Source organism: Stegodyphus dumicola, chromosome 5, assembly GCF_044657685.1.
Source record: "Stegodyphus dumicola isolate Sdum_Otavi_A_Nest chromosome 5, ASM4465768v1".
NCBI lineage: Eukaryota > Metazoa > Arthropoda > Arachnida > Araneae > Eresidae > Stegodyphus > Stegodyphus dumicola.
In genome coordinates this window covers 37,945,342-37,957,644 of record NC_140772.1, presented here as the reverse complement: position 1 = coordinate 37,957,644, position 12,303 = coordinate 37,945,342, and the positions used below count along the sequence as shown (strand labels likewise).

The 12,303-nt window shown below is 31.6% G+C and overlaps 1 protein-coding gene across 2 annotated transcripts; it reads right to left on the bottom strand.

Annotated features, from left to right (window-relative positions):
- Positions 1–8,958: 8,958 nt before the first annotated feature.
- On the bottom strand, positions 8,959–12,118 carry LOC118202315 (uncharacterized). 2 transcript variants are annotated; one of them, XM_085816580.1, is made up of 5 exons: positions 10,978–12,118; positions 10,212–10,274; positions 9,874–9,939; positions 9,307–9,375; positions 8,959–9,180 (listed from the first exon to the last, which is right to left on the bottom strand). In XM_085816580.1, the coding sequence occupies exons 1-5, from the start codon at positions 11,158–11,160 to the stop codon at positions 9,103–9,105; spliced, it is 459 nt and encodes a 152-aa protein (XP_085672706.1). In that variant the 5' UTR covers positions 11,161–12,118; the 3' UTR covers positions 8,959–9,102. The 2 variants fall into 2 exon arrangements, 1 of the variants encoding a protein (XP_085672706.1); XR_015041100.1 differs by having other exon boundaries at positions 9,126–9,180; positions 9,307–9,939; positions 10,978–12,116.
- Between the last annotated feature and the right edge of the window lie 185 nt (positions 12,119–12,303).

Here is a 12,303-nt window from a genome sequence, read left to right as displayed (position 1 = left end):
AGGCAGATAGCCCTCGAGGCTTTGCCATAATCACACACACACACACAAAATCGTTTGGCTCCTCCCACTAATGAAATTTCCTTTCCCTGTCATGAAAAATCTGAATAATGCAATAAAAATTATTGTTATTCTTGAATTATACTTTTTATAGAAACATATGGTGGTGACGGTTAGTTTAGCAAATATATTTTATTTTGTTATTAAAAACAATTAAAAAAAGTGAATTTTTAAGACAAGCAAAGGTATAAATTATTTGTGATCTCTATAATTTGCAGTTCATGCCTCCATTCTTGAGATAAAATTTCTGTAACATTTTATTGACCACGCCTTTCGCTTAAAATACTTACTTATGTTAATGTTTATTGCCCTAAACTAGTGCATAATGTTTAATTTAGAAGTAAAATATTCTTTAAGGTTTTGTTTTATTCATAACTGAAGTTGCCGAAGGACGGGGCCACAAGCCAAGCAAAGCGTCACGTCGTAAAAGTCACCCTAATGTGGTGCCATCTATCAATGCTAGATTTAGCTAGATCAGCCATGTAAATGGAAAATATTATGTACTATGTTTTGAAATTCGCGATGTGTAATTTTCAATATATTATGTTATATTAATGTTTTCTTATAAATTATAACTTTTCGCAATATCTGTTAAAAATGTATAAATTTTCATTTCATTTTTCATTAATTTTATTTTTTTTTCTCTTTCATTCCTTCTCTTTCTCGTTTTTGGTTTAACTGTATGGATAATTTTTGAAGATCATATTAAAATGTAATTAAGTGACCTCCGTACTGAGCTAAAAAAATTCTTTTTTCCTTTCGAAATTTAATTCATATTCCCTGACGAGAAATTTCAGCGCTTTTTCAATTTGGCTAATGTACACCAAACAGCATGATACATATCAAACAATGCTAAATTAACACAATAATTAATAGCACATATAAAATCTTTAAGAATCGAAAAATGAATTTTACTGATAGGTGAAAAAAATGACTTGAACTTATGGAGTAGTCGAGAAATTTTGTAATTGATAGTTTAAACAATTTTTCGGTACGTGTCAGTTAAACGTCATTGTCGGCTTAGTAACCTGTTGGCTACATGTCTTGACAGTTAAGTGTCCCGTAGCTAAATGTCCTGATGGCTCACTCTCTGTGTCGGCCAAATGTCCTGTCGGCTAAGTGGTTGTCGACTAAGTGTCACGGACCCTTGCGGAATACCGCGCGTCTATAAAATCAATCTTTAAAAAACAGCAAACATTCAGCCAGTGTCTGCGATAAACGCGCCAAAACAAGCCGCTCTTTCCCTTTCTCGCTAAGATGGAAAAGGTGGTGATTCAGCCTGGTATGTAAGAACCTTAAGGCGCAGTTCCCACTGGGGTTTATCTGAGCTAACAGTGTCAGTTCCATGTGTGTGTCGACTAGCTCCGCTATGCCTGCACTTCAGATTTTTCAACTTGCTGCACTATGGGAAAAAACTGGTTTTGGGGATGGATCGGCTGCGACTATTGTCTCCGTTAGCTCATATAAACCGTTATGGGAACGATCCTTAATTTAGCATAACGGCTTTTCACAAGTCACGCAAAGCACAGGTAGGCTCTGACTCGTAAACGTCGGCGTTAGCAAGCTTAATGGCTAGAAGTGCTCAAAATCACAAAAGTCTAATTGCTAATTCAAAGATAACAACGTGGCCATCAGGCAGGTAGATTACGCTCTCTCTCTTTCTTTCTCTAAAGTCACCTTCGGAACCTTCCCTTAAATATTAACTTCTTTTTACCTCATTTGAGTATATGCGCGCTACCTCATTCACATTAACCTACACGAAGAAAAAAAAAAAAAATTTTTTTTTTTTTTAATTTACTTCTCCTTTTTAACAAGGAAATGTCCTTCGATTTCATGCGATCAGGACGCTATACAACTTATCCTTAAATAGGAAGCCAAGATTAGTAAATTGGATTTTTCAAGTAAAATTCCGTGCATTACCAAAGAATCCGCTTTTTTAAATTCGCTCTGCTTCAGTAACACAGGGAGAATTTACGCCTCCTTGAACAAAATCAAACATTTCGGAAAAGCTAAGCAACTTCATTTTTGAATGTACGAAGTCAGATCACAAATCAAAATACCGGTTTTTATCCGCCACATTAATGTGTGAAAGCGCCACCTATAGGTGAATTGAATCGCGGTTAGCAATTTTTATATAAATTATAATAATTATCTGAAATAGTTATTTACTCTTATGCTTCCATTCAGTTATGTTTAGACTTTTTTTATATAAATTATAATAATATAACCTTTCATCTGAATTAAAACATCTCATATCTGTGTTCGAAGTAATAATTTTACGCTTATCAGAGGTATTAAAATTTAACTCACCAGTGTGTCACTTGCCTTTTTCTGAAGAGCTGCAAGTTTGCACGGAGAGAAAATTTTGGTGTAGCACCAGGGTGCCTGGGTCCAAGACCCTACCCCACATCGAATAATAGTGTATTCCACATCGAATGGTACAGAAAAATAACTTGTTATAAGCATACAGATAATAAGTTAAAGAAATGTATATACAGATATGTTTACATGGAATACTTAATTTTTTTGTCTAAGCTAGAGCTACTAGAGATACAGGCTGACTCGTCAGCCATTTTGAATCTAAGCTTTAGGGTTGCAATTTAGGTGTGGAGCGGCAACTTTGGCTCTTTAGCGCTGTCCGCTAAAATTTAACATTTTAGAGAATCCGAATTTCAGCTTTTTTCTGCACTCCTATAAAGATGTGTGGCTTTTTCCCCTTCTTTTGTCTGCAGTACAGATTCTTTCTCGTATTTTTTTTTTTAAATTGCCAAATTTCTCGTATGATTCAAGTTATTTTAAAAGTTTCTAAAACATTTTCACATATCATATTTCAAATTTGTATTTTTAGTTAAAAATGCTTTCTTTTTGAATTCCTTTATTGAATTTTCAATTTTTTCTTTTAAATACACGCATAATGTTATTTATCTCAAAATGTATTTTTTGACAAGAGCTTTCCCTCAACCACATTCTTAATATGGTTGAGGGAAATCCCTCAACCTCCATTAATTTAGGATAAGGTTTAATCTTTAATTTTTGTTTTTTATTTTTAATATGTTATTTGAATTTTGCTCACATGGAATCAAACGTCTATTACTGTAGCAAATTTGTTAAAAATGTTATTTTGTGTGTGTTTCCAGAAAAAGCTGCTAAACACTTTATGATTTTAAATACTGATTCAAGATATACACCTTTAAATTATAATGCTTTTAGAATGAAGTGCAGAATGCTATAAAAATTACTTCAATGCTCAGATGACTGTGGGATTCATAGATTTAATAGAGTAAAAAATTCCATTAATTTTTTTTTTTTGGTTCTTTATTTAGCTATAAACAATATTAAAATAATACACACACAAATAAATAAAAATAAAAATAATACCTTTACATACAGAATTTACAGATACTATTTACTTATAAGTTTATTTGTTGTTGATCGTTACTTTTTATTATACTTGGAAAAATTATACTTACATACATATGCTCTTAATATTACACGTATCTGAATATTTAAATGATAATTCCATAACATCAATAAGATTCAATCTATATCACAGCAAAGACAATACTTAAATCACAGTTCTTTTTATTAATTAATTTGCATAAGTAAAAACATAAAAATATTATTTAGCTTCAAATCTATAAAATAAGTCCTCTAGTAACAAACATATGACAAACACATATAGTGAAAATAAAGATAAATAAATAAAAATGTTTTGCTTTTTTGGTCTAATGTAGTGCAATTCAGTCTATTATATTCAAATTTTATTAAAACATACTGCAGTAATTGAATTTTTTCCATTATACATCAAACAGCTTTATATAGAATGATATTATATTAGTTTTACTTTTAAAACTAATATAATATAATTAATTCTCATTTATATGCGGAGATGTTTGAATAAATGCAAAAAACCATCTGAATAAATTTTAGCCAACACTATTCACATAGTATTCTTGTTTTCAAGGTATATCATTTTTATTTTGTTCTTTTTCCATTAAAGGAGCTAACCTAAGACCACAAAGGTTCGATAATATTCAGGTCTGGTGACTGTGGTGGCCAGGGAAGATGGGATAACTCATCCTCGTGCTCAGAAAACCAGTCCTGGACAATGTGAGCTGTGTGAACAGGGGCTTTGTCGTCTTGGAAGACACCATCACCATCGGGGAACAAAGTTTGTACCATGGGATGAACTTGATCGGCCAAAATGTTCACATAAGTCTTGGCAGTCATGTGCCCTGACACAGTTCATTTGGGGCTAGCAGAGAACCACGATATGGCTGCCCAAACCAGAACAGAACCCCCGTCATGTTTCACTCTTGGCAACAAACAGTCTGTATTATAGGCTTGAGATGGCGTTCTCCAGACGTAAACTCGGCTAGAAGTGGGAAACAATGTGAAAGAAGACTCATCAGACCATATTACTCGCTTCCACTGCTCTATAGTCCAGGCTTTATGACTTAAACGCCACCTTTTCCTGTTACGGGCATTAGCGTCACTGATGAGTGGCTTCTCAATTGCAGCACGGCCAGCAATTCCCTGTTTATGAAGCTCCCTTCTAATTGTTTTGGTACTCACAGGGTTCGGTAACACAACATTCATTTCAGCAGTAACTTTTGCAGCTGTGGTCTTCTTATTTTTCGTCACAATTGCCCTTAATGATCGTCTGTCACGATCACTCAGGACACACTTTCGTCTGCCCTGTGATTTAGCAGATGATGTTCTTCCACTTTTCAAATATGCGGAATAAATCTTCGATACAGTACCTCTTGAAACACTAAACACCTCGGCTACCTTGCTTACGGAAGCACCTACCATACGTGCTCCAACAATTTGCCCACGTTCGAAGTCTGTTAACTCTGACATAATGCAACGACAACCTCACATAACAGTACTCCGACAGCAACTGAACTGTTTAGCACATTTATGAAGTTGTATAGGTGGCGTCAGTAGTCAAAAACGCCAGCGCCACCTACATTTCATTAAAATCAATCTTTCTTTTCAAACATGCATTTCACAAGGTGTTTCCATATTTTTGTCCATCCACTGTATCTCATTGATATATTATAAATATAGCTTAAACATGTTTTATGTGCATACCCAAAGGGGGTGGGAAGTAAGCCTTGATTCAAAATCTGTTTTAAAGCAATAAGTAAATAAATAAAATACACTGGTTCTATTAGAATGTCAAAAAATACTGTTATGTATTCTATAAACAAATCCAAATTATCACATCATACTATATAACCCTGGTACAAAAGAAGAAATGTCTGATTAGGAACATACTCTATTTATTTGGTAAAAAAGAAGAGTAAAACATATGCAACATCCCATTATGAAAAATCCTGCAAGCCATTACAATACTATAAGACATTGATTAGTAAGGTAAACATCAGTTGATCATTCTTTCACAACAGCAATAAATGTTTCATTTAAAATTCCTAATAACATGCCAAAACAGATTCACAATTGATGCCTCATTTAAGGTCACACAAAAGTAAATCCGATTTAGCTGACTATGAGATCTTCTATTGTAGAGGACTTTCTAAGGAGAACTGGCTTGTATTCACATTACACATGGGGAAAAACCACAAAAAAACCAACCATGCATTCAGCCTGTTCGGAAATAGAACAGAAGATGGAACTCCCAGCATTCAGTAACTTTAACCATTCAGCTGTTGGTGGGCCTAATTATTATTCGAAGAGACAAACAGCAATTTTTCAGTGACAACTACTCTACTTTTTTACAGACAGAATTGAACAGCAAAAACTTCTTAAACTCTTGATTAGATTCTAGTTTACTTTCTTCCTTTTAAAAGCAGGAGATGCAAAACTTTGCCGCTGCTGCCTTTTATTTTGAAGAAGCTTCTTGAGACCAATTCCACGGGCAGTCAAATAATATTTTATTATCTTTGTTTTGATATTGCAACAGGAGGGAATATTTACCTCGCCTGCTTTCTTACAAATCATATTAACAAATTCCACATCCATAGTTACATTTCCATGTATTATTTCGTCTCGAAAATTTTGAATTATTTTTTCACACAGAAGGCACAATTTAAAAATTTCTGGAGAAGGACATTTAAGCCCACCTAAATTTGCAAAATTAATTATGTACTGCTTATTTTCATCAATGGAAGGAGTATTTTGCTCACAAACTAAGAGAAACTGTGAGCATGAATTACAAGCATTTTTCAAAACAGAATTTATTGCAGCTCCTGCAATATAACAGGCGTTATTTTCCTCACTAAGGGTGAGATTCTGTAGAGATACGTCAGAAACTTCTGGTATGGTAACAGGCTCTAAAGCTTTTTTCTCCTTCAGAAATTCAAATTCATCTTTCACATAGTTTAATAAGTAAATATCTGAATCAGTAGCATAACTGGAGTTCTTAATGTCAGATATAAACTGAGATAAACAGATAAGCTTTAATGCTTTCACAGCTTGCAAAGCACTTGGACTCAAACCAGCTTTTCTGCGTATCTGAGAAAATATATTTTCTAGAGCATCTTGTGTCAATCTGCTCGTCAAAATAAACTGAAAATCATTCAGAAAACATGCCTCTGCTAACTGTATGGCTGATAAAGCAGAAAGAATCAAAACAGTATGTAATGGTTTCCACCCTTTACCAATTTCTATAAGCTGTATAACATTAATAAATTCAAAAAGTAACTCAATTTTTTTGCTTTTATTTGTCACAGAAATTGAGTTCTTTCTACATCTAGAGGATAGCATTTGAAACCACTGACATATAAATCTTATCCACCATGCTGTTGTAAGAGCATTAGGGCTTATCTCTTTTAAAGCTACTGCCTTCTCCAATCCCACAACTGTTTTAATTGGAAAAAACCTCACAGCAGAAGCAACATTCATTTTATCAAAATGTGAGGGAAAGAGGTCTTCTTTGCTGAGATGATGCATAGTTCTCAAACCACAATTTTGGTTTGTTTCAGTAATCCAGATATCTTTTATAAATCCTGCAGATACATGCAAAGTAACCAAATTTTCTTTATTGCAAACATAACTGGGCAGTTTTATACTATGATTAAGAGTTGCAGACCAGAGATTTTTTAAAAGATGTGGCACATCTGCAAATACATAAATAATTTTGCCCTTAATTTCAGTAATGAAATTATTTCTTTGGCTTCGAGAAACAGATATTCCCAAAGAATTCCACAGGCTTCTATTTACTGCTGCCATATCGCTAACAATACCAACAACATTAAATCCAACAGAATTGACAGCTTCGATAACATTGACAACAAGTTGTTTGAGCTGGCATCCTGTTACATGTCCAGTTATCTCATGGGCAACCACTTGCTTCCATTTCAGCTTCAAACCTCTTAGTAAAATAACTAAATAGTGATTTCCTGCACCCTTTTGATTTCCTAATGTACATTTACAATAAATTTACGTTTTGAAATATCACAATCAGGATTGCCAGAAATCTCCATTTCATCCAATGATAAAATACAGTCTTTATCACTAGCATTCATTTTTTCTCCTTTAATTTTCAAAGGTTTAATCATCTCACTGATGACTCCAAAATTCATTTCAAGACCTTGAAGTCTTTTATTTAAAGTGCTGTATGAAGGCATGGAAAACCTATTCTGTGCAAGTAATTATAACCATGCTTGCCCAAGGCAAATCTAACTTTGAGGCCTTTTATTATTCCCTCATTAGACCATTTTGCAATGCTTCTATGAGGAATTTTCAACATTGCTATTTGTTCATCTGAAAGAAATGTTTTCACTCCTTTCAGCAATTCCTCATGCTGTACTTGAAGGTCATGAAGTTGAATTTCAGTGCTATGCCATTTTTTTAAAACATTAATTTCATTTTTTTTGGTTGCTGTAAGTTCTTCCAGTAACATTTTGTTCTGGCATTGCAGAAGCGAGATCAATTCAGTCTGCTGTTTTATAAAATTCCTTAAAAGAACATCCTGGAATAAAGAAAAAATCTATATGAATAATCATCAAAGAAGGGGGGGGGGAACACAACAAACAAACAAAAAAGATCTGAAAGGTTTCAGATTTTAAATTACGTCCAAAGGGGCGTTTTTTAACATTTTGTGTGTTACCTTTCTTTATCATGTTCCTCGCACTTAAACCATAAGATCCAGTGCAACAGCAATATCGCAAAATAGTTTTAAAACGAGCATATCTTCAGAATTCCCGATTCATTGTCTCACACGCTGGAGATAAAAGTGTCTTTTCTGTACAACATTGCCATTGCTCGCTTTGAAATCCTCAAGTTTGTTAATCAAAAATTCGTTAAAGTTTTACAACATATAAAATATATATTAAAACAAATTCCGAATTTCAAATTCAGTCTTCCAAATGTCCATATTCACAGTAGAATTAAGTCATTCAAAATTTGATGGCTCTAGGTACCGTTGTTTTATCAGAATGCAAAAAACATACATGCATTTATGCAGATTCTTCACTATATAATTTCTTTAAATATAGTACAGGGTGATAATATTTGGTGGCAACAATTTGAAAAGTGATGCAGCCGTTTATAGTGTTTCAATACAAAACGAAAACAATAGTCCTTCAGGGACAAAGGCCCCTTTGGATTAAATGTCAAACTTAAACAGATAATAAATCCACAAAATAAAAATGCAAGTTCCAGGTCTCTTTTCCTATACTGTGGTGGGTTTTTAAATTTGACTCTATTGTTTTCAGCATTTTCTAGATTATTTTTGTTTTATTTTCTAATATTTAAAATTTATTTCACTTAAAAATAGATTTTTAAAATTTATTTCCAGCTTTTCAAGGGATCGATTATCTCCATAATCATGAGCAATTTAATAACACAAATTATCAACTTATATCACAGCCTTCATAAAATGCTGATGAAATTAATTAAAATTAATTACAATTTGGTTGCAAGATGAATCTAAAGGTTGTTTTTGCAAACAAAACTGAAATTTACATAGAGAATTTGCAACTATTGATGAAATTAATTACATTCCTTTTACCAAAAAATTACTTTATAGAACATTTTAAATGCATATAAGGAAGTAATTTAATTATACATTAGTTATCAACTTACATCAGAGCCTTCACAAATAGATGGTATTTCATTGCAAAATGAGGCTAAAGGCTGTTCTTGCAAACAAACCTGAAATGTACACAAAGAATTTGTAAATGCTGATGAAATTAATTACATTCCTTTTACCCCCCCAAAAAAAGTTAATAGAAACGTTTTGTATAAGCAAGCAATTTAATAATACACTAATTATCTTACATGAGATCCTTCACAAATAGATGGCATTTTATCACAAGATGAAGTTGAAGCTTGTTCTTGCAAACAAACCTGAAATATATATATAAGAAATTTAGAAATACAGATAATATAAACTACATTCATTTTAAGAAATAATTATTTTACATAACATTTTATAATTCATAAATAGATAATAAATTGTTAACACTCAAAATTCAAAAATAATTCCATAGCACAACAGCCAGATATAGTACAGCTGTTTAGCAACCATAAGACAAACAATTTCATATTTCAGAAATCGTATAAAAATTCATTAATATATGTAAAACATATGACATTTAATAGCTGCTCAAATGAAAACATAGAATAGATTCTTTACTAGCAGCTGTTATTTAATCAGAAGGTAATGCTAAATGTTGTTGCAAACACACCTGAGATGTACTGTAATGTACACATTTGCAACCACTGGTGAAATGAAATAAAGTGCATGATTATGAAGATGGAAACATTTAAAAAAACATAGTACAGTTTACGAATAGATGTTAAAAAACTATTAAAATTTTTTAGAAGTGCAAAATGGCAATTTACATCAGATACTTCGGCAGCAAAATTTATTTCTCCAAAATATGAAGCTGAAGGTTGTGGCAAATGAACCTAAAAGAAATTATAATATATGAAATATGTGGAAGTGAAAGAAATTATAAACTCTGATCGGATAAAAATAAATACAAATAATCATTACCATTTTCAAAGTAACTCAACTTATAAAAAAGCATAAATACATTGGACTGTTCATAGCATTCATACTTCTTAAACATAAGTAAATATTACGTTAATATATTTTTTAATTTTAGAAACAGTGTTAATACTTTTTAGAAAAAGTTTATAATACTAAATATTTAATAACTGTTCAAATGAAGACTTACAACAGATGGTTCAGCAACAGAAATCGCTTCAGTTGATAAAGGTAAACCGTGCAGCAAGCCACCCTGAAGATGTAAAAATTATGAAACACATATAAGTAAGGATACCTGAAAATGCTGATAAATAAAATATACTTAATGTAATTTTAATAATAAATAATATAAATAATCCTAATAAGTTTTGTAAATCTTTAAACAAAAAATAACAACATTCAGACAAGACATATAAGACATTAAAATATACATTTAAATCAATGTATTATAACTATATTACTGTATTACTCAAGATTAAAGTTATTAATTTCAATATTATTTCTTTTACTTACTCCATACATATTTCTCTCTATTTAACTGGAATTTAAAATTAAGCAAAAAAGCAACTTTAGTTTAATACAAATTTTGATTTAAACTCTTTTGACTTTGAAGGCAATCAGATACCGGTTTCTTTCTTTTAGGAGCAAATTTGAAGAAACCAGACCCATGTATGACCGTCCTCGAAAAACTACAAAAACTTTATCCAAAAACTACATCAAATTGAGGTTTTATGCTTAATTTTCAATATATGATTATAATAACAAAGTACATACTTAATTATATATATAACAACAGCAAAATTTTAATTTTTTAATCTAATCTTAGGGACTGTAATTACAGCTTTATCACATAATGCCTTAATTTCAATATTTTGATTATTTTATAAAGCAATTTAGTCCATTTGTAATAAAAACATATTTTTTTATGAAAAACCATAAAAATAAAAAACACATACATTACAAAAATTGGATGTAACTGAACGGTGCTTTGGTAAACCAATGCCTTTTAGAGGCTGTGGGGGATTAGGCACAGTGAAAAGAGTTGGCATAGCATTGGGCTTGAGTTTTTTACGCCCATCTTGCCTAGAGCATTCAAATTGATTTTCTTCAAAATGTACCTGCATATTTAACAAAAGCATGCATGAAATTTAACATTAAAATCAAAAGCACTAGTATTAAATTACAGTTACATATATTATAATAATTTAAGAATGTAATTTTCTGATAAATTTAAATTTTTTTATGAAAATAGAACAAATTTTTTAAAAAGTAATCATGTTTGTAAAACTACTTAAAACATATTTCCTGCTCACACACTAAAAATAAATTTAAAGTACCTATAGTTAAAAATACAACATTAAGATTTACTACTACAATAAAGGATAATAATGGGATCAAAACGATTCATCGAATATTTAAATTAATATTTAACTTCTTAAAAATGTCTAAAAATACAGAATATATTTATCTTACTATAAAGAAAAAACAAAATCATTTATTATTTGGATCATACCATCCAGTTTTTAACATTGGCGCCAACTATCCGATTTGGCGACAATACATCAGAATCAAAACATAGAATGCTACTTTAAATCACCAATCGTACAGTAAAATTAAAGAAAAGAAAAAGGCACATCACATTTGTAACTTAGCACTAAGTTTACATGAAATGTATGATACAAATTTTACAAACGGTATAAACTTTTCACGATAACAAAAGAAACAACATGAAACAACGATATTTTACTGCACAAACACATACACATTCCGCAGTTGATTTTGTACTTATAAAATCAGTTGATCGTCAATAAGTGACAGTTAAATGAAAATAAATATTTTAAAGTACCAAGACGAGTAATTTTTCTAACATTCTATGGAAAAATACGAAGCTGAACTTACCTCACAAAGATACGCTCCTGGGCCCGGGATCCATTGATCTCGACGAGAATTAACTATTCATTTTCTTCGTCTTTCTTCATTTCTAGGGAAACGAAACATCCTAAAGTTATTTTTAGACTGATTCGAACAATTTGATGCAATGTCAAGAAATCAGTGCTAATCCAATAGCGAATACCAACAAGTTAGCTTCAAAATGGATGATGATTCAGCTCCCCTTTATAGTAGCCTTAGTCTAAGCCAATACGTCGGTGACTCTTGTACCCGTATCTGTAAGAAATCGTCGCTTCCGATTCAAGTAGAGTAAATTTGATATGTTTTTATTCCGAATCGAGTTCTAGGAAATCTTCATTTGCAGTCATATCGACATATCACGAAATGGCGTA